Source organism: Balaenoptera borealis, assembly GCF_965194805.1.
Source record: "Balaenoptera borealis genome assembly, chromosome: 9".
In the NCBI taxonomy this organism is placed as follows: domain Eukaryota; kingdom Metazoa; phylum Chordata; class Mammalia; order Artiodactyla; family Balaenopteridae; genus Balaenoptera; species Balaenoptera borealis.
In genome coordinates this window covers 35393240-35421013 of record NC_138873.1, presented here as the reverse complement: position 1 = coordinate 35421013, position 27774 = coordinate 35393240, and the positions used below count along the sequence as shown (strand labels likewise).

Below are 27774 nucleotides of genomic sequence, written 5' to 3'. Positions count from 1 at the left end.
TCATAGCATTCTACTTTCAAGCAGATTTCTCAACAAAGTGTGCTCTCTTAAAATAAGAAATTCTCAGGATGGAATGAAACTTGAAGGAATTCAGTCCATCTATATAATACGTGAACTACTTCTGCAGCATCCCCACCGAGTAATTGCCTAGCCTCAGTAACAACCAGGTTCCATGCCCTCTCTTGCTTCTTCTAGGCAAGTTGGGTCTTCTGGATCAGGAAGCAGGTTATACTTTCTAGTGGTCTGTTCTCCTACTTCTCTTCTGAGCACTTGGCTGGGGCATGGGATTACATTTAGTCACCTTAAAACATCTTTCTAAAATGAATACATAATAATTCAATGCACTATATTCACTCCCAAAAATTGTCCTTAGAAAACTAGCTGGTAAGCATATTTATAATTATACTCCAATACAAAGCACATTCCTGAGAGTAAGTGGTAAAGCAGCCCCCATTTTATAACCACATAATACAAACCACCACCACACAATATAAAATAACAGAATTTGTGAAATGCTTATTTTAGAACACTATTTTCTTAACATATGCTTGATAAGCTGGTAAGAAAAAGTGCCGCTAGTTTCTCATTGTTAGGTACAATGGGACCTCACATATGTGAACACACAGTCATCTCGACAAAGGCTGTCATATAAGAAGAGACAGTATCAGCCACATTTAGATGATAAGAAAGAGGTACCACAGTTCTCAGAACCACTGTTATATTCACATACATTCTATCTTAATATGCATTTATATTTATATGTTAAAGTGAGTATTGTGATAATGATTATCGTTTAAATAGCTGCTGTGTTTTAATCACCTGTGAGTGCCAGACTCTGTCCTTGATGTTTTTGCAAATATTATCTCAATTAGTCCTCACACTTACCTTGTAAGGCAGGTGCCAGTAGTCCCATATCAGTCGCCTGAGGTCATTCAACAAAGATGTGGTGGACCTAGGATTCCAGCCCAGGACTGACTCCAAAGCCCATGTCCTTCTTTGATTTTTTCATGTCACTTCAACTACTGGGATTGGTACTTGAAGCAATCATGGGAGTGTTTTCTCAAACGCTACCCCACTTTTTCTTTCCTTTACTCTCTTTTCTCATTATCTCTTCCTCCTCATTTAACAAACCACAAGTCTTCTTCAAACATTTACTCTAGAGGTTGCTTCTGGTATTCTAATACTCCTTCCCACATCTCTCTCTTTTCTCTGTCCTTTTTCCTCTCTTTCCTTAAACCTGCCCTATTGATGGTTTTTAAACATAGAAAGTTGCTGATTTTTTTTTCATTAGAAGCAATAGAATAGCACAGTTTATATGAAATAATCTAAGATTATTCTTCCCATCTATGGTGCACAATTCCAAGAGAAGACTAACTAAGGCATGAGAATGTGGGCAAAATCTATAATTTTGCAGTTAAATATCAAAATCCTTCTCTGTAATTTATAACCACAATAGATATTTCACTGGCTAGTTTTTGCTGTCCAGAAAAGTTATCTTTATGGTGCTTCATAAAATCTCTTATTTATATTACTTTTACTATGAGCATTAACAGTAACCTCCACTCCGAATTCTTGCTTTATGGGCCTTGGTACAGTGATTTTTCAACCCTGATTTCCAATTAGAATCACCTAGGGATCTTAAAAAAAAAAAGCCAGACTCTATCTTAGACCAAATGAAGCAATCTCTGGGGATGGGGCCTGAACATCTGCATTTTCAAAAGTAGTCCTGGTGATTCTAAGGTACAGCCAAGACTGAGAAGTACCACTGGATCCTTAATTCAAGGATAACTCTTACAGCTAAGCAACTGTTGAAAACAATGCCAGTTTCATGAGAGTTCGACAGAAAAAATAGGCTTGTGTGGAGTATGATAAGAGATGAGATATGTGTCGTTCGAACAGATAGTAGTTTAAAATATAAAGCAGTCTGATAGCCCCAGATTGTTGATCAGTTGAGTACTGTTTAACTTGTGGCACTGACTGGTGCAGACAAGACCATCTGATTGAGAATTGTCTCAGCCAGAGGGTCTAAGAAGACATAGCAGAGTGCACACAGTAGAACATGATGGTGAGTTTAGCAGATACTGCTGCTGTTTTCACAGATAAGAACCCTGCTGCTAGGAGAGGTGCGATCAGGAGTGAGGGTGCTTGCTGCTGAACTATACCAGGGGTTAGGGAGGCAGTGAATAGAAGATGAGGTATCAGCCATACCCCCAATTTTTTTTTCAAAGCTACATAATCATAAACAACTGTTTTCATGTCTTACCAGATGACGGTGCCCTAGAGTCCTCTTTGTTTTCAGGAAAAATGAAATGGTTAGAGAATGGCCTCTGATAAGAAATAAACATCCTTTTCTTTTATGGTTTCTACAATTACTGACTAACTTTATATTGACTACTGGTGATCAGTAAAACTACTATAAATAGCATAGTTGTAACTCTATCTTAATGGGTTAAGTTTTGCAGTAGGTTGTTTATTCTTGAACTTACTGTTCTTACTTCTCTCCTAATGTGCTCTTCTTTAAGTGGTTATCTTCATTAAATCTTGTTTATTATTCTTTTCTAGTCCATGAACGATGTTCAAACCTTGCCATAAACCAGGGAAAACTCCATGTAAAAGTGAGGTGGACGTCTGGGCTTCCTGTCAGACTTAATTCTGTTCGTTAAGGGGGCTCCTTGGGAGAATTTGGGTTCCAGTGAGTCACTAGGCCAAATCCCAATAACCACAATTGCCAAAAGTAATTAGACTGAGGAAAGCCAGGCTTTTGGGGAGGAGGGTCATCAGAGCACGCTTGAGCCATTGCTCCGTGGTCAGACCTAGTTACTTGTCCCTAGGGAATGGGAGCAATCATGAGTTACAGAGAGCAGGAAACCCACCAGAAAACAATGCTTTTCCACCAATTTTTTTTTTCCTCAATAGGTTATTCATCCTAAGCATGCAAGAGATGGAAATGTGTCGCCAGTATACGTGCGCAGTGCAAATCACCGTCATCTTATAAACCACCTTGTCTGCCTGCATGAGGGCAGACGCACACATACAGAACTCCTGCTGTCATCACTGCAAGTTCTCCTCCTCCCTTCCTGAGTAGATAAAAAGAACCCAAAGAATGTAGTCTGAGTCTTTGTACAAGAGGTGTCTGATTAGGATGGGAAGGGACGGGGGAAAGGATCTTTGTAAACATCCTAAGGTCAATTTAGATATAATATTCCTGACGTAACATTTGGAAATAAGAAAATAGTAGTATATTGCACAGGACAGGAGCTCTAAATCCTGTAGATCTAGGAAAAGGCCAAGAGCAAGCTTAGGATTTCTTTTACTGAAAACAATACCATTTTGAAATATGGTGCTGTAAGCAGCTAAATCAAAATTATTAAGAACTAAGCGGTGCTTTGATTTTAAGTTTTCAATATGCTAGAAATTAGAAGATTGTTAAGACTTTCTATAGGAAAATATTCAAGTAGCACAAATATATCTATGCTTAATAACCTCAGTGAAAGTTCACCTTTGAAACTATTGACACTGCCTCAAATACCCAGCAAGGTTACTCTGTCACCTCATGTGCTGGATCTTTAATTGAACAAAGTCACAGAGTTCCCACTGTCCTTAATGTGGTAAGTTTCCCATTCTCTTATGATTCAGAATGACGTCAGTATATTTTAGTACTCCTATGACCTCAGACCTTAGACGCCTGTGGCCTTAGACTCTCTTTGTTTAAACATGTGGATGGGTGATATTGCTTATTTTAAATCCACAGAAAGGCACGCAGTCAGATTCTTATTCTGGCCAGCCTTCTGTGGCAACTGGCAATCTCCAGGTAACACTGGACAAATAAACCCTGACCTCATGCCCTGTGTACATCAAAGAGTTATAATGATCTGCTATCAATATGATATTACCAGTTTAGTGGAATCATATATTTGATTTTATCTGGTCTTAAATTTGACCATGAGCTGATTTAAGAATTGAAGAATCTTAACTTTTGGAAATTTAGCAGCAAAACGGTGACCTTGCATTTACTTGTATCACTCACTACCTTTTGATGGCATGTAGTTCCTGCCATGCAATACAGAAGATGTAGACAAGTGCTGCTTGGCCACAAACTAAATGAGCACATACTGAGCTGCTGAAGATTTGTTTCGTACAGAATTCAGTCTTGTTTTCCAATTTATGAGCAATTTGTTGATCTAAGTTTAACAGGACCCTCATTACTGTTTGGTAACAAGAAATAAAGCCTGAAGGCGGTATCCTTAGCCCCTCTGACCTCAATTCACAGACTCATTTCATGCCACCCTCAAGATGTTAACTCTTAGCCCTCTCCACAAAGACTAGTATAATTTAAAAGGGGCAGTCTCTCCTATAGCATATTTCTAAGACATCCATCCAGCATTCCATTTCTGTCCAGAGCTTGATGTAAATCCAAACTTTTAACATAGATCAGTGGGATTCCCTTGGAAGCCAATTAGACTTGCAAGATCATGTCGATGCATCCTTGGCCCTAGTACAATCAATAGCATGTGCCATTCTACCTAGCCCTGAGCCTCCAGGGCCCAGCCCTGATTCATGTGTGTTTTCAGACTTGTGAGCATTATGTGCCCATACCTCAACGTTTAATTTCTAATAGAATAAGGGAGATTTCCAGCAAGAGTAGGTCCAGACCATTTCAGGCTACTTCTACCATTTTCAGTACCCATGTGGACACCTCATTGACGTTCTAGGAATTCATCATGAACTGTTTGCCTTTGAACTTAATATCTTGCCCATACTACAAATGGAGAGCTTACAAACCCAGAAATCTTTGTGTAATCATTTCTTAACCAAACTACTTAATTCACAGACTTTGGGGCAGAAGTACCATCGTTCATCAGATAAGAACACATTTCAAATGAAAATTGCCAAGATTTTCCAATGCAGGATATTTTCTCTACCCTTCCTAGCCCAAACTTACTTTCTCATCCACTCCTCAAATTCTAAACCACTACTAAGATGAGTCGAACAGTCTTAATTTTAGGCTCTTCCAAAGAAAAAACAAACACACAGACAGCCGAGTTAATTTATGAAACACTGCTGCATTTATCTTGGCATTTATCTTGGCAGATTTCACGTCTCTCCTGTCTAACTTTTGCATGCTGACTCTCTCACTCAGCAATTCATGGAAGGAACAAGTCATTTCTATATATTAAGCACCTTGAGGGCCACTGCATAGAATGATTGCGGTGTTCCTTCACACTTCCTATACAAGTTTCTTTCCTCATATACAATTTATTTGCTGGGTCTCTGAAACCGAATCCATCCCTTTACTTTAAACCTGAAGCAAATGGAGAGCCATTTTTATAAGAGCAATAAACGAAAGTGGCTGTTCAGATACTTTACTTGAATTTGTCTACACACTGAAGTACCTTTTTGTTAATACAGACCCTTCATATTCTAGCAAGCAGCTTCCTGAAAATCTAGGGCTGCTTAAAATTATACGACCAGGAACCAGGAATCTCCCCTTCCCCCCACACCAGCCCCTGCTCCTGGGAGTATGCCAGCAGTTTTGCAGGATTCATTCTGACAACTGTTCTGGTGTAAATATTTAGAGAAATCCTTTCCATTAGAGATGAAACAAAGTGTAAGTAACTGTTCCCAAAAGATATATCTTATTAATGTTTGCAACAACAGGCCTTATGCTATCTGATGCACAGATTCCAATATTGTACACTGAAGAAAAGACTAAGGGAAAAAAGAATCCAGATAGGAAGTAGATTGAACTCTGTGTAACCTGAACTGAAAAATATTATACGTTATCACCAGAGAGATGACATGTTTTAATGTGCACAGAATGTAGGGGAAATGAGTTAAACTAAATTGAAAATAGTAAAAATTGGCTACTAGTGTTTAATAAAAAGTGAGGGGCAGTTACAGATTTTTCTATCACCCTGTCAGTTCAGTGTAGTTCTTAGCTATTTCTCCATATTCCCAACAAAATGAAGTAATACATCTGAGATCCTATCTGATGTATGTTCTGGTTTCTGTGTTGTTATTCAAGAACTATTAAAAGGGATAATAGCTAAGCTCTAATACTTGTATCAAATATCACTTGTTAAAACAGGGTGGTAACCTAGCCTCAAGGGGTGGAAGCGCACCAGTGTTCCACTTCTGCACGTTACTGTTTGCATGGCATTTTCAAGTGTTTTATATACTAGGGGATTACACAGCTAAGTCATTTAAAACATCGGAGGCTTCATTGACTGAATTTCAAATTAATTCTACTGTATTGATGATTACTGTGATACTTGACTAGAAAAGGTATACACTACTTATTATTTCCTCCTTCGCTTGATGATTTAAGGCCTACACTAAAATATAAAAAGCCAAGAATTTTAATTCAGTTTCTTTATTGATAAGTCACAATCTAAGATTTCTCATTAGTATATGTAGTTTTTTCTTCTTTACAGGAGTAAGATTTTTCTTTTTACTTTACATAGAATCTTTTTTCTGCTGAAAAGCATTTTAGAGAAAAGATGCTATATAAATAATGTTGTTAAAATATCTACAATGGGATTTTATTCCTCCTTGTTTTGCTTCTAACTTATAGTGACAACCATTCACTGCTGAGTCTCCAGTTGGATCCCACTTGAATCCTATATTTGTTGATGATTTTGCAAAGAAAATAAAAAGAGATTTAAGGGAGATGACATGGAAACTTCATAAACTTCATTGTGGGAGAATAACATCTTTCTCGTTGCCTTTTTACAATCTTGATCTTTTTGAGTTTGGACTATAGCTAGAGAAATGCCACATTAGAGGGTAGGTGGGTTGATTTCTCATTAACACTCTGCTGTATAATTTAGACAAGTCATTTAGTCTGTGATTCAGTTGCATCCACTATAAAATCTGACTCTTAATCTTTCATTTATTTGAACAAGCAAGAGACTGATCTTGAAGTCCCTGCAACAGTAAGATCAAAGAGCTTTCCCTTTCCTTCTTGTAGCATGCTCTATCCTTAGACAACTATCTGTCAAAACTTCAAGAATGTGGAGTTAGAGCTTGAATTCAAAAGCATGAGATTTTCTTTATACTTTCATGGAGTTTTTTAGATCATATTTTTAAAAAGCTAACAAATGAAAAAGAAGTTCTGTTGGGGGGGAAAGTACAGGGAAAATTGAAATTAAACTTAGCCTAAAATAACATAAATTCATTCATTCATTCAACAGCTATTTATTGGACATTTAGTATGTGCTGAGATTACAAAAGTGAACAAAACACACGTGATTTGTAGCATGTCACAGTCGTTAAGGAAAAAAACAAACAAACCATGAAACCAGAATTAAACAGTATTTGGCCTAAGATAAGTGAAAACTGTTAGGCACTCTTTCTAAGCTGTATAACTTTTCTTTTTAAGTCTTGTTTAAATAGAACTGGAAATCAGATTGTTCACAAATAAGCTTAATGAACACCCAGATTTTTCTCTGGAAAACAAGGATACTAGACATCATGTGGGGAAGACGCAGGAAGGTAGAGGAAAGATCAACTGAAAACACTGGAATTTATTGGGCCTCCCAGTATTTTCTTGCTTGAAAATTTATGACCGATGAATAGGAGTCATGGCTTAGCATGACGTTTGTGACAATCATAGGAAGTTTGCTATGCAAACTATAAACGTGGTTGGCATTGTTAGGTAACGCTTGTAATGGAGCGGCATGGTTTAGCTGAGCGAATTTCCTTTTTTGGCACTGAATAATTTCTATAGTTGAACTTTCACACTAGTTCATTAACTGGAATCACTTTTATCAAACAAACATTAAAATATTGTATGTTTAAACATTAGTGCATTTTTGTCCATCTCTCAGAGGCATTTTTCAAACCTTTTATGGTAACCCTTGACCACTACATGGAACATACAATCCGATCTACTTAAAGCACCAGTTTGGCAAATGCATGTCAACAAGTTATTTGGATTTCTTATGTGATCTTTCCTAACATCAATTGAAAGCTTTAAATGTCAGTTGCCAGAATTCAGAGTCTTGAAAATAATATGATCCAACTCTTTTCTGTATGTTATTACTAACTTGTGAAGGATTTTGCATAAGGAGAGGTGACTATCAGGTGTTTTTATATATGTTATCTCATGTAGCCTTCACACCAATCTCGTGATATATAGTTAACTATTTTAGAAATGAAGAAACTGAGGCTTAAACTAATTAGGAAACGGATCAAAATGACATAGTCAGAAAGGGTAGAATTAAGTGTATACCCAGATCTTACGGCCTAAAGCACAGCTTTCCCCATTACACTCTGCTTTTCATTAAGCCCATTAACAGAGAAGGCCAAAGGAGGTTTAAATGAGGGAAATTCTCTTTCTGCTACTGAGGCAGAACTACTGATGCCTCCTTAGGCAAGAGAGTAAACTGGGCTAATTGACAGAAGTGGTTAGTTGGGAAGTATAATGAGAAGCCTTTAAACGGTTGTTAAAGCAGGGGCCTGATAAGATCACAACTACTGTTCTTCAAAGTTCACTGTAATTGCTCAATGGGAGCAGAAGTGGGGGTAGGAAATGAAAGATGTGAGCTCTGTTCATAGGAAAGGGTGATTGATGAGGGTGGGGAGGGCACCCGGCTCTCTGGCTTTAGCCAATGAATGGTGCCATTTACTGAAATAGAAAACACTAGAGAAAGAGCCATGTGGATTAGGTGTACAACATGTTTTATTTTATTTTATTTTTTTATAAATTTATTTATTTATTTGTTTTTGGCTGCGTTGGGTCTTCATTGCTGTGCGCGGGCTTTCTCCAGTTACGGCGAGCGGGGGCTACTCTTCGTTGCAGTGCACGGGCTTCTCATTGCAGTGGCTTCTCTCGTTGCGGAGCATGAGCTCTAGGCGCGTGGGCTTCAGTAGTTGTAGCACGAGGGCTCAGTAGTTGTGGCACACGGGCTTAGTTGCTCCGCGGCATGTGGGATCTTCCCAAACCAGGGATCGAACCCGTGTCCCCTGCACTGGCAGGCAGATTCTTAACCACTGCGCCACCAGGGAAGTCCTACAGCATGTTTTAATAGCTAGGAAGATTGCAGGGAATAATGCATGCAGCATAATTCCCTCACGTAACTGAGGAGGAAAAAGAGAGGCAGAGAAGTGAATTACTTGACTGAAGTCACTTTGCAGTGGAGCCAAGAGTAGAAACAACTCCTGTGGCCATTCTGTAACACCAGACACCACATGGCAGATGGTTCCAAGGACGGACGTTCCAGAGAAGTGCTCTGTGGATCTTCTGGCAATCTGATTTCTTATTTGTTTAATTAACGGTCGTTTCAAAGAGAATTATTTGTTCACTGGATATTTATTTCACAATCTCTTCATTTTCTTACTCCATGAGATCTAAACATTAAAAAGTTTCTATAACCTGTTGTCCTAGTCTAACAAGACTCACAATAGGGCACAATTTTTAAAAAACAAACCAATTATACATACTCTCATCAAATACAGTTGTCAGTTTCCTCATCAAATATATTCTTATTCTATTCCTGGGAATGGTTAGGTTCAGATTTGGCCCTGAGATGGTAAAGTACCATTATGCCCATTATTAACAATAACATATCAATATAATTTTGTACAGCTTATAAACACATGCATATTTGTACGCATATTTGTCTTACAAGTTCATGGCCATTCCTGCATTACCAGAATCCCCATTCATCTCCTGTGAAGTTCCTACTATTAGTTTAATTTCTTTGAGTTTGACAATAAAGGCATGCAAATTAGGGGAAATCTTTGTTATGGATGAGATGATTCTTATTGGCTGACAAGGTGAATTGGTGGCTCTTTAAGGTTCTTTCCCATTTAAATACCCATGTGTGAACTCATCCTGGAAGGTGGGGTGGGGGAAATTCCAAGGGGAAAGGGTACCAAATAAGCTATTTTAAAGACAGAACAGAAATGCTTTTAAATCTAAGAATAAAATTCTAAGCCCATGGCTCCCCTGATAGTCCTTATAAGCTAAAATAAATTAAAAATAAAGATTCATAGTGATACATTATTTTATAAAATATTAAGGAAAACAACTTACCCATTTTGCTATTTCACTATAATCATTTATTTTTGTTATATATCGAGTAATGAATTAGGATCTTGAAATTTGCTCCCTGATTAATATTCTGGTGATACAGTATCCAAAGTAACATGCCTATAGAGGGTATGATGGAAGATGAACCAAGTTGGATCTCTTTTTGTTACTAAAGATTTGGCTGTATAGTCTCAATGTAGAGTGATCATTATCACGGACCACAGGAACATTTATTTCATCCAGTGAGGAAGATGGAAAATCAGAGGAATAACAGTCAGGTGTCTCTGCTCCTACTCTGGGCAAGATTCATGACTAACTTTCCAGAACCTGTCTCCACAATGACTAATCACGAGGAAATGAACATCAGGGAATGATCTTAAACACTGGAAATGTAATGGGATATTGATGCTGTAAGAAATCACGCTTAGCTTCAGCATTTTAGTTCTCTTTGGTTTTGGAGAACTCTTAGATTCCATATGTAAATGCGTGCACACTCAGGTGTAATGATTGAACTGCCGGGTTGCAAGCATTCCCCCCAACTTTGTTTTCTGAACTCCTATTACGCATGAACAACTTTTCCTAAAGTCCCATCACCTTTCAAAACCATGACGTTTCCTTGTTACCGGCACAGCCAACTCCTTGGCCCGCTATTCATGCTCCTTATGTTTAGTCTTAACTTTCTCTCCCCTCTAATCCTCTCCATAAATTTCACATTCCAGTCAAACCAAAAAAAAAAAAAAAAAAAAACCCTGAAAAGTGCCACTAATGCTAGGTGATCCTTGTCAAGGCACCAAAACTCCATAAGCCTCAGCTTTTGTTTTTGGGGGGATTTGGGTTTTTTTTTAATACAATGAAGGGGTTTAGGGTTTTATTCTTTATGATGCATTATGAACCTGTTAATGTGCCTTGTCCTGGGCTATGTGTTTGGGATACAGAAGGGAGATAAGACAAGTCCAGGCCCCAGGACCTCAGAATAAAACAATCATTTTCACCTGCTTTTCTCCCTCCCTCAATCACCTATCCTTCTAGTTTGATATCTGAATTCCTTTATCTCAGTTAACCACATCATTTTATGCCTGGTCTCCCAAATTAGAAACCCCCAACTCAATATGTATTACTTTTTCATTTTCCCATTGAAAATTGATTGTCAAATCCTGTCAATCCTGTCCAGTCTTCTTTGAAAATAACTTAAAAATCCATGCTCTCTTTTTGCATTCCATTAATACTATTCTAATTCAGCTAACAGCAATGCCAGGTACAGAACACAACATCCTATTGACTCTCTCAACTTTTAGTCTCTCCTTCCCAGTGATTCTTTTCTCCACCATCATAGAGGATTTACTTAGAACCAAATTAGATCATGTCACTGATTTGTCCATAAACAGTTCATCCAAATTACATGTAAGATTAAATTCAAATCCCCACCCAGTTTCTCCTTATTTCTCAATATCCAGCTCAAATGTCAGGTCTCCCAAGTAGGTGTTTCCAGGTGGTTAGTTGTTTCCTTTCTCCCTGGCCTTGTACACAGTGTTTACCACGCTGGCTTGACCTTGTTTATAGTCTCTAGCCATACTTGGAACTCCTAGGTCTTATCCATCTTTTCATCCAAAGCACCAAGCATTGTTTGACAAACTGTCTGAAGGAAACCAGAAAGCATATTGGGTGTGCTCTATGGTAGTACAACTTTCTGAAAGACAGATTAACGTTCACTGTGGGAGATGTTTTAAGATGTTCAATATGAGGGGATGCAGTAAAATAATTATGTTGGCTGCCCCCAAATATCATAAGATTTGTTTTACTAAACATGATTAAATAGACTGTTCTGGGGAAGCTGTTTGAACTAAATCCCTCTAAAGTTCCAAAGGTTTATGATTCTATCAGCTGGAAGCTAATTAACTGTGTGGATGTCAGTGTTCTCATCTGAAATCTAAGGTCCCATAAAATTCCACAGTTTTATATTCACCATTATCCCAAATGTTCTTTATATATTCCTACATAAACATTCCTGTTCATAACATTCCCTCTCTTTCCATTCGTCTAAGTTCTTCTCTTCCTTCAAGTGCCATAACTATTCCTAATCGTTCTCTACAGTCTTCAGATACCTCAGCCATCAGTTATTGCCCCTACCTTTTAATTTCTGTTGTAAATTTCTAAACTATGTATTTACAGCCCTCAGAATATAAACAGACTATTCTACTAACTGTATTGTAGAATTCTTGAGCCAGGGACCGTGTTTCGTCTCTCAGTCCCTACTAGAGAATTTCCAGTAATCACTGAATAAATACTTAGTTGTGAGGATGGCCATGATGTGATACTGAGAGTGTGGTATTTGTATCACCTGCATCACATTCACCTGGGGTGCTTCTTATAAATGCAGCTACCTAGGCCCACCTCTTCATTCCCAAATCAAAATCTTTTGGAGTAAAACCTATGCATCTGCATTATTAACAAGTACTCCAGGTCATTTTCACATACAGTAAAGTTTGAGAACCACAGGCATAGAACTTCACGTTCTCTATACCATTCTGGTACCATTTCCATGGCATGCCTGACCTCCTTCAGTCTGTTTAAGCAGTTTCTTGTCGTCAGTGTGTTGCTAGAGTCCCAGAGGACTTCTTGCTCAGAATGTTGTTTGAGACCACCATTGATACCCATTAAAAGCTGTGTCTGCAGTCCTTAAAATGTAGCCCCTCTCTATGACTGTTCGTGAATCCTTGGCTCCTCAAGTTTCCCCAAATCTGTGTTAGAAAGAAGCTTCAGCATCTGCCCTCTCTCCTGTCTCCTTGCTTGGAGGCTTTTGAGGAGTTGTTATTGACTAAAGCTTCCAGCTACCTTGAATAAGAGTCGAAATAGTACAAGGATGTGTTTGGTACTTCTTGAGTAAAACAAAATGTCTTACACTTACTGATCTGTAACGAGTGCCTGTAAGAGTGCTAGGTGCTCACACATGGTCTCACTTAATCCCCCCAGTGTCTATCGAGTAGATATTTTCAGGTTGCAGATGAGGAAGCTTAGGCTCAAAGAGGTTAAGCAACTATTGTCTAAATAAATAATCAGACTCTTATTTGTGAACTCTTCGACACAGATTATTGGTTTTTTTCATCTTTGGATGTTCACCAACTAGCCCAGTGTCTGGATGTTAGAAAACTTAATTGTTTAAATGAATAGCTAGATGAAGAGGTACCTTCTGGTTTTTCAGTTAGTAAACGTCAGAACTCTGTTTGAGTCCAGAGCAAGTTCTCCACCGCCCATTTCCTGTGCTCCTCTAGGGAACATGCAAGGCCCGTTTCTGAATGAGGGGGTACCACAGTGAATCATGCACATAAATACAAAAATGCATCATACTCACAAAGGTGCATGTCAGCTCCTGTTCTGTCAGCAATTTTGTGAATCTAGGAGAAAAATCCACTTATTTTTTTCTGCTCAGGACTTTAGATGTCACACATAAAGCTGGATTTATTTAATGGTATACCCACTATTTGCACATCTTGTGCCTGTTAAAATATCACAGGTCCCTTGCCTGCTGTTTGCTTATGCTAAGACTTCGGCCATCAGATATGCTACTTTAGCATGCTATGTGGTGAGAAGATTTAGGTTTATTCAGAATATAACAAAGTGGAGCTTGTTTTTAGCACAAACTGAAGTTTGTTTCGTTCAAGAATGTGAACTTAGTAGTTACAGAATCACACCCATGCAGATTCATTACCATTAAACTATCACATTTTCTGTTTATGTTGATTTCTAATTAATTCTCTCCTTAAAAAAAAAAAAAAAAAAAAAAAAAAAGAATGGCTCTCTCTCAGCCAGACCGGAGCACATAATGATTCCCACTGTTGGATCTGTCTCATGAAAAACGCTGTTATTACCGCCCACTAACTCATCAACAGGTCCTGGCTCTCTACAGAATCTGGGTCTCCATTACCCCTGTCCACGCCTTCTTATCCTCTATTCACCTCCGCTTGGGAACATGGCCACTTGGAGAAGGGGAAGCTTTCCCCCCAATCAGCAACAGCTGGAGATGCTGATTCAGTACCTTACATTTTACACCCGTAGCAGAGTACTTCATGATAGATTTTCTACTTGTAGTTAGGAAAAAACCCCACTATTTTTGGTTCTACAAATGCTTTTTGTTGCAGTTTCAGCAGTAGTATCAACTATAGCTATCTGGTAGCTCATAGGAAAACTAATATGGTTTTCACTACTTTTGAAGAATCAACTTTGGAATTAGCCCTTAGGTTATTTAATTCATTTAATGGAAAAAAAAAAGAACATAATAGTGGGATTCTAAAAGGAAGGTTATAAGTGAAAACTATAATGCTGTTGCTCTAAATTATTTAGACTGTGTCAGTAGGCGTCACTAATGGCAAGAATTCAGAAAAATACAAAAAGGATTATATTCAAGATTGCAAAATGTTTTACTTTTTTACTCTTTTTATTTATTCTTATGACGTCTTACATATTTCATAACTTTCCTGTTTCTTCTCACCACCACCAACGCCCCCTCCCCCTCCACACACACACTCCAGTACAAGAGAATGAAAATTTAAAACCCCAAAGCAAACTAAAATTACTGCTAGAGGGAGGTGGGAGTAACAAAAGAGAAATAACATGTTCCCAAGAGCAAAGTACAGGTAGATCAATGTACAGTCTCTTCCAAGATTGCAATCTGAATGTAAATTCCCAAGTTATGTCTAGTTAGAACATTATCCTCTAATATAAAAATTAATAGGAAAACATGTTTTCGTGGAATACAAGATGCTGGTTCTGTTCCATGACCCATAAAATTAACAAAAATTAAAGTGAATAACTAAATCAGGCAAAAATATGTTCTTTCCTTTCCTTCTGATATCTTCTTACCAATGCAGAGTCTAAAGGTACTCGGTAGATAATCCCAGCTATTTACTTTGGTCGAAAAGGGTCTGTAGGATCTGGCTCTAACCTCCTTCTCTAACCTCATCTCATACCAGTCACAGCACTGCAGCCTCATTGGTGTCCCTTGTGCTGTTCCTCATGCCCTGTTCCTTCCCACAGTCTTTGCACTGGCAAAGGAACATGCCCTGTTCCTTCCCACAGGCTTTGCACCTGGGGTGCTCTCCCACAGGTTTTCATGGCTGAATCCTTCTCACCCTCCAGGTCTCAGCTAAAGGGTAAACTTCTTAAAGGGGCCTTTCCTGACCAGCATATTTAAAATAGCTTCCCAGAGTTATTCTCTGCTTTACCCACCTGTTTATTTCCTGCACAACACTCATCACAGTCTTTAATCATTTAATTTTTTGTTTACTTGCTTATTAGCCGATTAACGTCATGAGATGGGGAACCAGATGTCTTATTCATTCCTACGTTTTCTGCACCATGTGTAGCGTTGGGCACATAGTAGTTACCAGAAATTTTTGTTAAAACCTTAATACTAGTCTCCACTATATATATATATACACATATATATGTACACACATATATATGTGTGTGTATAATATATATATAATCTATGTATATTAAATATATATTATATATAATATTATATATACTATATATAATATTATGTATATAATATACATATATATATATATATACACACAATGCAACCCACTTTCATCTTTCACTTCTAGTTCTGATGCTATAGCCTGTGGATAGACAAAGCACAGCCATTGTCCACCAACTTGGCATCTAGTTCCAAATATTCATCGTATCTTAGATTTCAGGAATTCTATATCTGCCATCATTTGCTAGCCATGTTCTTAATATTTTGAGCTGGCTTGATTTTAGTGGAAAGTCTAGCTAATTGCTACTTAATGTTAGGTCTGTTTTATTGCTGTGGTTTTATTTTAAAGTATTTATAGAATATAAATATTAGACTCCCTTCAGGAAATTATTATTCAGTAAGAGAAAAAGAAAGATTTTCCAAGTTTTCCAAGAAATAGTTTCCATTAAAAACAGTATGTTTCCCACATAATAATGGTGGAGCCCTAACTGGGCTGTATTCAGCAGCTGGTGAATACATTCCTCTCTGAGACTGTTAGGAATTTTGTGAACCCATTGGTCTGGGCACAAACTTTCAGAGTATCAGAAGCTGGTTCACTGGGACAAAAGATGTGGCAGACTCAATGATTTTAACTGCTTCAGGTCAGTTCATGTCTGTACTATTGATTTGACAAAAGACCAAATAGAATGTGTGGGTGTCATGTGTCTAATACGGGCACACACACATACACACACACACACACACACGTGCACGTACATTTATATATTTAAATAGCATAGGTGAATTTTAATTCATTTAATGATTAAAACATTGGTATATGAAGACATTAAAATCATCGGATGATACACAGTACTTCAAAAATAGCAAAATCTATACATGTATATATATAAATATGTTGCTCTTTTAACAAATTATTAGTCAAAAATAATAATAGAGGACTATGATAGACCTCTGTTCATTCAGGTATCATTGTTGAAGAATGTAAAGGAGTATTGTATACCAGTAAGCGATTATATTTATTTAAGCAGCTTTTGATATTTTGCTGTCTATACCTAATACTCCCAAGTTGCCCAGATGGTTCTAGAGATCTTAGCCATTGTCAGTTCTGCCCTAAAAGCTTTAACCTATGAACAAATAAGAAACATTGACTCTCAATATTTTCTGGGGTTGATTCAATAGAATTTGAAAGAGACTGCCAAGTTATACAAGTTTTTAACATTAGATTTTTCTTAAAGTGAATATTGCCAAACATTCCAAAGGAAACATGAAACATCTCTTTCCACGACCAAAAGATTATATTAAACTTAAAAATGATTCTGTAACAATCAAGTCCCAAGATCTGATAGAAATGTGCTGTCCTAACTTAGGCAAGAAAAAAGTCTCCATTTTCACTAGGTGAATGGATAACTGAAGTAAATGGCACCTAGAAAAGCTTTCATTATGTTATTTTGAATGATTTATTTCCTAATTAAGCATCCTCAAAATGTATGTGATTTAAACTTGGTTTCTGTACTATGTGTTCATAGATATAGTTCACTTAAAATCAATTATTATAGGTACTTTCTGTTAAATATTTACTGCTTTAACATTGTTATTTTTTTAAAAAAACACAAATAAATGGCTTATATTTTATATTTTTTGCTTTCATCCATTCAATAATCAAAAACTCTTTAATGAAGGGACTTCCCTGGCGGTCCAGTGGTTGAGACAACGTGCTTCCCCTGCACGGGGTGCGGGTTCGATCCCTAGCCGGGGAATTAAGAGCTGGCATGCTGTATGGCCAAAGGGGAAAAAAAAAAAAAAACAACTCTAATGAGGACCTATTCAGTAAGCAGCTACCCTGTGTAGAAGCTGAGAATTATCCGGAAAATTACGAAGAAATTCTCTAGACCGACTATATTTCTGCCTTCGAGAAGCTTCCAGTCAATGCGAACATCCTTGTAAAAGGAGAGGACATGGAAGAAAGGACAGATGTACAAGTAACTTTGATTATAGAATTTCACCTGTCTCTTCTCCCTAACCTGTCTCCTAAGGCCACTATATGGAGAAGAGCAGACAGTGAATGTTGTGAAGACAAGAATGCTTTAGGGAGAATCTGTATGTTTCATTGGTTAAAAATAAATTTATCAAGTTGGTTAATTTATTAACTTTTGATTATCTGAATTATAAAATCAATGTTACCTTCATGTGTTTAGCACTTCCTTTGAACTTAGTCGAGCCTATTATAAACCTAAAGTCTGTTAAATTTTGTACTTCTGGAAATTCTCTAGCCACAGATAAATGACTCTCAGAGGTAATTGACAGCATGCAATAATGGATTTCTTCTGCATAGCAATTTACAGTAGGTGTTAATATTTGCAGTTGGGCTGTAGAAAGGGATTAAAGTTAGGGAAATCCTTGAAGTTTACACTTAAATTGTTACAGAAACAGAACTTAGATTCCAATGCTGCAGTTGGTTTGGTATATCATAAACATTGGAAATAACAAAGATTGTGTATTTTCCAAATGCTCTAGTACCATTTAAAACTCTATGTTCTGCACATTTTATCAAAAAAGTTGAATTAACTATCATGACAATAGCCTTTAGGAACAGTTGCATCAGTTACACATCACAAGATTCAAACAGAGAAATAGTAGGAAGACTTGCCTAACAGCTAGAGAAATTGAAGTCGCTTACACAGGGAGTATCGACAATTCAGACACTGAAAATTGGTTTAAGTTATGCATTAAGGTATACTCTTTACATTTAACTTTCGTATACAAGTTAAGAAAAGATACTTTCCTCTTTCCCAATTTTAGGAAAAGATATCCAAATTTGACCATGTATTTGAAGCATTTGTAATCAGAAGGTCCCAATTTAAAGTTCGCATGAATTCTGCCCATTTTTTCACTTTATATTTACCCATGTTACACACCTAGAGTTTACTTATATATAAACAGATTGGTACCAGATATCAAAGATCTAGGTTCTAACCTTTGATCTAAGTTCACTATTTGTCCAGCAGTTTACAGCATTTCTTTGAGTCCTCGTTTGGGGTTCCAAAATAAATAATTGTGATAGCTTCTACCCTTACTAACAGCAGTTTCCACGGTTAATTTAGCCTTCTATGAGATGCATGCAAAAGTGGTAAAAATTGAAAGCAGAAGTGGTATAGAAACACAGAGAATCACTAAAATTAGCTGATAATATATCTTTTCCTTATTTGGACTACTATTCCTTCTTCTGGCATCTTCGGCACCTCCCCCCTTCAAGATCTCTTCTCTAATTAAAAGACTCTCACGTACATCTCTAGCAACCATCACGATATTAAACTCCATCTACTAAGCGTCACGTTTTGGACAGTTCACAAAATCTGCAAAATCAGTGATCCCAAACCACGTTTATATTTGTAGACCTTCTTATTCTATGTACCTTGCCACAGCCCTCCAACTGTGGCTTTTATTCAGCCGTCCCTTTCCTTTCTCTTCACTGGCCACAACGTAAAACACAAATCCTCCTACTTATTCAGTCCACATTCTGTTGGTCAGCATATTTGATTGAGTCCACCTCCTAAATATCCTTGGAACATGCACCCCTCTCTCACCACATTGCACTGTCTCTGCTATGTTTTAAGCTCTCATCGTCTTTTTACCTTGATCCTTACGTTAGTCTCCTAGCTTCCATGCCTGCCATGCTGCCAGGGAAACTGCCTTTCTGATACAGATGGGGTCGTATCACTCACCAGATTCAAGTCCTCCAAATCTACAGAATAATTTCTTTGGCAGAGCCCACAAGGGGTTTCATAATCTAGATCTATCCTGTGCTTCCAATTTTCTTGATGTGCCTCATACCTCCATTCACCACTACTTAAGCATCAGTTGCATGGAACTCGTGCCAGTCTCCTTGATGGGGTAATTGTGGTGTTCCTGCTTCCAGCCCCATCATGGCCACTTACATGCTCATAACTTCAACACATTTTCTAAGATTAAGTTCAAACGTTAGATATTCTGTGAAACCTCCCCACCACCAACCCGTCCAATGCTCATATAAAATAGTAGTACAAAACATTGTTTGCAAAAAAAGTGATTCAGAAATAGAAAATGAAGGTATAACTAGAGTGGGGAAAAAAGAAGCAGCATGACAAAGTAGAATTCTATTTTCTCCCTTAGAATTATAAGATTTTAAGACTGAAAGGGCTGTTACAGTCAATCCAGACCAAAGTTTTCTGTGGTTTCCATATAAAAAGTAAAAACTCTTGCCTTAAGATGAAGTTTGGGAAATTTCTATCTAGTTGTGTCATACCAACTGCATAATTTGAGTGATCCTTGTACAGGGTTCAAGAAAGCAAAATGTCATGCTACTCAACTGTAAAAGAATCTAGAATCATGGAATCTGAGCTTCATAGTCTCAATTTTTCTTACTTCCCACAGCATAATACTTAACCCTTCCTGAAGAAATAAAGTTGGCCATTATTTGTACCTGCCCATATTCAAAATTCCCTGATTAAAAACAAACAGAAATTTTCTTTGCCAGTTAGGATAATCATATCTTCTTTAATTTTTCAAAACTCTGCTTTGTCAAAAACTTTTGTCTAAAAAGGCAAAATATGGGGAAAAAAAGAGTGATTGTAGTACCATGTGTGAGTTGAATGTGCTACAGTTCATCAGCAAAAGTTTTAAAGAGGGAATTAAGCAAAACACTTCGGTACATCTCATAATTTGGGGCAAAATTGTTACTAATCCTGGGATCCATACAGAGGTATCTCTGGCAGAAGTTTCCAGACATTCAAAACCCAAATTTTTAAATAAAATTTATTTCAAGATATATCAGTTTTTGAGGCTCAGAATATGTAAGTCATATTTATTTTCATAACTGATCAATTTAAAGTTATAATTGACAAAAGTCTCAAGGTACTTAAACTTACAATTGTGTTCCTTTGAGCAATTGCATTTCAGAGATGAGACAGATTGATGTGGGTCAATCCAGTCCATCTTCATTTAAATTCAGTCACTTACTTTCCTGAGCTTGGAGTGATTTTCTTTCAAACTGAGGTCCTATTTTCCACCAGTAATTCTTATGAAAAGGTTTTACAGGTTTTGACCTACACCTCTCACTTTTTGAAATGGGTTGATTAGATTCCGAACACATGGAGCTCTCCTCACCCCTTTCTTTTTTAGGGTCTTTCCCAGATTAAAATATGTACACATTTTCTGTAAGTCTCCAATGCTGGAGTTCCTGGCATGAAAAATGACCCTGTTCCTTGGAAGGCAGTATTCATTTACAAGTCCCCCAGGTCCTGTAATGTCTAAACCTCCTGTGCCACTTTAGATGTCCGCCCCACCCCGCAGAGGAGCATGTACAGGAAGAGCCGACTGCCCTTCCCCCACACATTTCCTCAGTTTATTTACAAAACGTCTTGGAATGAGAATGAGCTGCTTGTGGTTCCTGTGGCTGATTCAGGGATGGTTTCCTCCAGGCAGAGAATGCTGGGCAACCAAATGACCTTTCTGCAGCTAACCCGTGCGCCCCTGTGGTAAGGCTGATCGGGCTTATGGATACCCCTTTTAACTAAACCTGGTGGGATTTGTTTTTGCAGTAAAGAACTTAGCAATAATCAGACATCACTGTGAAGACAGACTTAGTAATTGCAAGGTCCCTCCCTGCACCAACAGTAGTCAGAGAAGCATGGGGATGCCTTTGCACGCTTGTGCCTCAACCTTGCTTCTCATAGGGTCAGGATTATTCCCTTCTGAATTCCTGAAGGGACAATAAAGCTATTAATATTGTATATGAATAGAGAATACATTAGGAGAAGAAATCATCCCAAACACCAGGTACATGAGAGATGCACCTCAGTCAGCAATTTTCCATCAGCTCACACATAGGTGTCTATGACCAGTTAATAGTCATTAAAAAGGTTTAAAGTTGTGAAGATCTCAAGTAAACATGAATCTTCCAAATGTTTGTATTCGTTCAGACTTGCTAATGAATATTCTCACCACACATATTGGTGACTCTTAGAAACCTTGGGATTCTCAGGGATACGTGTAGTAGTAGCCCTTAGAAAGGACTGGTCGTGTCCTCACCAAATATATATTTCACTTAAGTAAATGAAAGATGAGGGCACAAAAGCTATAAGACTTCTCTCCCAAAAGATCAAATATTGAACATAACTTATAGTAAATATTATTATAAATACTTACATATGATCCACGTGGAACTACTGATAAGATAATTCACATTTTCACCGTTATATCAATTTGAACTGATAAATATTAAACTCATGTGAGAAAAAATGTTTCAGGAAAGCATTGGCAGGGAGTGAGGTGCTGAACAGCTACATAGTTGCAGAATCAGTTTGCTTTGAATCAAAGAGTGAAATGGTGTTCTCAAATAGACCAGAGTTGAAAAAGATACCTTAAAAATTAGTGTCATTACTCAGATTAAGCCCCAGTCTACGTTGTCATCCTTATTTGAAGACATTAGAGACATCCCCCACATAAATGAAAAGCAAAACTAAGATGTATTGATTTCAATGAGTGAGCACAAAATACCCGTCTCTGATCTGCCAGGGTGCTAGCTCAGTGAGGATACTTCCACTAGGTATATACTATCTATAAATATTTTGAGGCAATATATTCTTATTTTTCAAATGCTCAAATTTTAAGAACTTTGAAATTAAAACAATATATGTATGTATTAAAGGGAAATACCAGATCACAGAAAAGAGGGAAAAATTCCCAACTCATTCACCCATTACCACCAAATTGAAAGCTAATAAAAGAAAATGTGTATCCTGCCCAGAGAATGTCATTGAACTTCTATATCTATGATTTAACTTTCATTTTTGTCTTTCTACATTTGTCCCCCTAGTGCATCCTAACGTCAGTCAAGGCTGCCAAGGAGGATGTGCAACGTGTTCAGATTACAATGGATGTTTGTCATGTAAGCCCAAACTATTTTTTGTTCTGGAAAGAATTGGCATGAAGCAGATTGGAGTGTGTCTCTCTTCATGTCCAAGTGGATATTATGGAACTCGATATCCAGATATAAATAAGTGTACAAGTAAGTGTCTACACAAAATTATGTTTTTATCTCATCCTTGGGGGACTTTCCAGATTTGAAATGGCCTCTAGCCATATTTGTAATATTCAGTGTTACGTAAATAATAATATTTACCTGACACTTAGGCTAAACCATACTTGAACTTAGCCCTCAGGGCAGGAAGATTTTCACCGCTATTAAAAAATACTCCAGTTTTGAGGGGTGTTTTTTTGTAAAAACAAAAACTGAGAACGTGGTTATCATTCACTGAACCTGTAGAAAGGTACCGCAAGCACCAGTGCCACCTGAGTTCCCACCACCATCACAAAATCCAAGTATTTAATGACTGAAAGAAGTAATTCAGCTATTTTCACTTCAAGAAGGATTCCAGTACAGCAACTGAGGTATTTATTTATCAGTTGGAATTAAATGTTGGAAACACTCTCAGATCACATCTCATCTGGACTGAAAGTTTACTCTCCACACTGTAGACCCAGTAACCTTTCGAAATGTAAATTAGGAAATATCACTACTCTAGCATACATCACATGTGGCCCTGCCTTCCTCTCCATACTCAGCTCCTACGACTGCCCCTCAACCACTTTGCACTAACCTCACTGGCCTTCTTGCAAGATCTTCCCACTTCAAGGCTTTGGAAATGACTGTTGTATACTCACCGTCCTGGCAGTTTGGAAAACTCTTTGCCCACACCTTTGCTTGGCGGGCTGTCTCCTTTCATTCAAGATTCTGCTCAAATGTCACCTTCTCACAGAGGCACTCCATGACCGTCTTGTCCAAAATAATCAACCTCTTCCCCTCATCAGTCATTTTTTATATCTTTTTCCTACCTTTTGTTTTTGTCGTTATTTTTTCCAGAGCACTTATCACTCTGGAAGTAGACTGCCTAGTTTCAAAGACCACTCTGCTCTGTGGTCCTGAGCTAATTACCTAACCTTTCTGAACCACAGTTTCCTTCTCTGTAAAATGAGAATCATAATAGGGGCTACCTCACTGGGTTATTGTAAGGTTTAAATGACAATATTGTAAAATACTTGTAGCAGTGTATGACATACAGTAATCACCATATAAGGATCAACTATCATTACTGTTTATTGTACCTCCCCTCCTAGAATGTAAACTTTGTGAAGTATGGGCCTTATCTCTCTTTTGTATGCTGCTGTCAATGTACCTAGAATAGGGCTTGGCAGACAGTAGGCAGTCAAATATTTGTTGAATTAACAAATAGACCTCAAGAACAGCATGAAGGCAATACCCTAGTACATTTCATTCAAGTTCTAATGAAACATTTTCACTATCATTTAATATAAATAGATGCTTGGTCTTATAAGCATTCTTGTCAAAATTTTTTTCATAAGGCAATAAATACAATAATTTTGAAATCAATGACTGGTGTACATCAACTAAATGACTATGGAGGAATCTTTAATTTGGTTTGGCAAAATAATTTTGAGCCTAAGTGTTTGTTTGACATATAAGTTGCATGTGCCTGTGTTGTAAGCATACAGAACTGGACCAACAATAAATAGTTAACTGATGCTAATGGAAGCATATTTCTCTTTTCCTTTTTCATTTTCAGAATGCAAAGCTGACTGTGATACCTGTTTCAACAAAAATTTCTGCACAAAGTGTAAAAGTGGATTTTACTTACACCTTGGAAAGTGCCTTGACAATTGCCCAGAAGGGTTGGAAGCCAATAACCATACCATGGAGTGCGTCAGTATTGGTGAGGAGGAGCTCTAAGACTTAGGAGGGATGAGAAACACCAGAGATAATGTCAGTCTCCATGGAAATGCTGCTCAAAGTCCTGTCTCACAAGAGCCTGAGGGACCACCTCTAAGAGGCTCGCTCCCTCCTTCTTTACAAAGATAACATCCTAATGGGCCTTACTATCGTGTATCACAGTAAATTTAACACCCTGAGCGTGCACTGTTATTTCTTAGGGACCATCGATAACTGTTTCGACTATTGTGATCATTACAGATTTATTCTGTATCATTATCTAATGAAGTTTTACTTATAGTAATTTATATGTATACACGCACACTTACATATATATATATATATATACATACACACACACACAAATTTGATCTTGAACTAAATTTCCACCTTAGGTTAAGAGTTTCCACCTAGATCTAATGTCAACCAGTGACCAAACTTATTTTCCAAAAGGAGGAAACATATTCTCTGGATACAGCCCTTTAATACTCAGTAGATGGATCAAAGACTTAGAGAACTGGATCTGATATGGTTAAAAAAAAATCTCACTTTTTTCTCTCACACTGCTTTGCTGAAACGCCCTGCTTGCACAGGTATTCAGAGACAAGGAGAGGATTTTGGACTTAAACTGACAGAAGCACACAGTCCCAGGGCCTGATTAATTGCAGGCTGAGTTTCCTGGAGGGGAGGTTCCTCAGACAAGTTGTTTGTCTAATAACGGATCACTGTCAGGCTATATTTTCCCTGTTTTAAATGGTGTGCAGCTACTACAGCTACGAGCTTGGTGAACAGTTGGGGAGCAGATGCTAAACCAAATGGGGAAACAGCATACTAAATCTCAGAATCCCCTGGGCAAGAGCTGCAAGAACCTTTTGATGCTGTAGTGCTGTTGGCAAATGCACACAATTGTCCCCTTGATTCAGTACAAGATAGTCTCCAGGACACCCCTGGGCTCCCCACAGACAGATCCATTAGAATCTTAAGTACTGGAGTAATAACTCTAAAGTGGTGGTTTAACCATTTCAGGTCCACATGAGACATTTATTTCTAAACAAAGTTTTTGTGAGAAGGAAACAAATAGATGATATTTTAAAGATAATCTCAGAAGCATCTGGAAAACAACTTTCCTGAAACAGCTCATGGCTCAATTTGGTTCAGTCTTATTTTTTCCTCTAGTCAATAAAAACACAGAAAAATAACTTAGAAATAGGGTAAAAGGTACATGAGAAAGCACTTCAAGTTCATCTCTCTGTAGGTCCTGAGGGCTGATGATTAGAGGTGATAACTTCCAAACTGTGGAGAAAATAGGCAACAATTCTGAAAATATTCAAGGACAGAAATTCAGGATAAGTTGCGGAAAGTCTGTGATATTGCTCTACCCAGGAAAGGGGCGAATGTTTAGATTTTCTTAGTTGTTGAAGGTGTAGCATCAGTCCTTCAAAGCCCATTTATTTAAATGTGTTAATGCTTTCCTATCAGAGAGCATTTAACACCTGGCACTGTTGAATTAGCTATTAAGGCTTCCTGCTAATTTATAATACTATTTAGACAAAGACTGTTTGGTTAACACAATTACGTTTAAGAAACTTATATATTTTAGAATAGGGGTTAGCAATCTAAAAGCCATTTAGTGAATCAGGCTCATTGAACAGATAGGTGTAAATGACCTAGGACATAGGAATAGGCAAATCAACAGCTTCAGTTCCCAGCTGGCTCTTGTTGCTTGCTCCATACGGGATGTCTCCCATCACGTGGTGTCTGGCCTGCAAGCACTGTGTGGGCCATGCCCGTGGGCTTGCCTCAGAATTTCACAAAAAATGATGACTTGCTTGATGATCACAAAGGACCATTAAAGGCTGTTCCTTTAACAAATATGAAAACTAGGACCCAGAGAGCTGAAATGGTGATCCCAAGGACACAATGTGAGTTATCGTCAGTGCTATAATTAGTACCTCTACTCTAGCTCTCCAGGGCAGAGGTTGAAGAATGTGTCTCTCCCTTTGCTAAAATCTATACTGCATGACTTGTTTCTTACCCAGATTTTAAATTGAGAGAACATGTCATAAACAGAGAAAACACCACCTTCATACAGAGCTAGGGTAAAAGATTTATGTCACAACATACCCACTCCTCATGGTTTGCAAGTCAAATTAAGCAAAAATGTCGACTGAAGCCAATTTTATAGGAGAATGTATTTCTTCCACTTTGTGCTCCAGAAATTTGCTTCCTTTCTGCACTGTCATTCTGCCATCCTCATTGCTCTTCTTGGAGAGTTGGTGCTGTTCAACTAGTCACAGAGGGAAGATATCTAGCTCCAAACAGTGAGTAGCAGAGAACATGGCCTTGCTATGTTCTCTCTGGAACTGTGCAGTCAGGTAGCAAGAATGAGAACAAATGAATATTACTGGTGAAATATCCAATTCAACTTTTCTTCCAATTCAAGAATCCCTTTTACAGCATTCCAGGCTGATGATCAACCACACCATGACCACTTCCAGGGACAAGGAGCTAACTACATTTTTGAAACACTTGTTTCATTAGTGAACAGTTAAACGTTCCAATGTTAAGATTGTTCTTAATACAGAAGATAGAAGAAATGCAGTTTCTGTTGAGCAGTTCTTTTTTTTTTCTTAATTACCTCTTAACCAGACAGAGCCCCAGATCTATATTGTTCATTTAATGACCTGAATACTACTTAAATCAACCTCTTTGTTGTCTTTACATGATCAACAAAGTGTCCATTCTTTCCAAAAATATTTTTTGGATGCTAACATTAAAGGTTTATTCGAAAGTATTTAGCTAAGAAAATTTCTTCTCCTCTCAAGGCCTTTTAACTATCCCATCTTATTAGAGCTCTTTATATCTGAACTCGCTAGTTGTGAATATTTTTCCTCCTTCTTCTTCAATGGAATAATCTAAGATTGGCACTAAAATTTCATTTTTAGAACCATTCATCATCTGACTAAAGACTCATAGCTACCTATGTTGTAATTTTTTATATCTGTTTTTCTTAAGTCTAGGTGTACATTTGCCTAGACCACCTTTGCTCTTATGAAAATCACCAAAGTTTGGGTCATTTCCACATTATGTAATTTTTTTCTAATTTAGTCCATGTAGTTCTGGCATTAAATGAATACTGGACAAAGTTACAGCTCACAAACTTGGATTTTTATTTTTCCATTTGCTTTCTTGGAGGTATTTTTATTTGTATGTGCAAAGCTCCCCTACTTTTTAATGACTAATATTGGGATCAGAGATATGACCTTAACTGGCAAGAGATTATGATATCATTAAGTGATTTGGTTGCTCTCTTCTTTAACCAACTGAACATGAAGACTCCTTTGAAAGTGGTTCAGTAAAGTTCATTTAAGTTCATAGAAACTTAAATTCACTTATCTAATCATTTCCATTCAACTCTGTGTTGCATTCAGATACCTGAAAGTGACTGAAAAAGCATGTGAAAAAAATGTATTGTGAATGGTTTTAAATTTCTGA

General features: G+C 37.5%; 1 protein-coding gene across 2 annotated transcripts in view; it reads left to right on the top strand.

The window, feature by feature from the left end:
• The window catches only part of RSPO3 (R-spondin 3), a 99789-nt gene that overhangs the window by 8533 nt on the left and 63482 nt on the right, over positions 1-27774 (top strand). For both annotated transcript variants that reach the window (XM_082406273.1, XM_082406272.1), the window contains exons 2-3: positions 22369-22560; positions 24137-24283. In XM_082406273.1, the coding sequence (XP_082262399.1) occupies positions 22369-22560; positions 24137-24283 (339 nt within the window). The remainder of the gene's footprint in view (positions 1-22368; positions 22561-24136; positions 24284-27774) is intronic.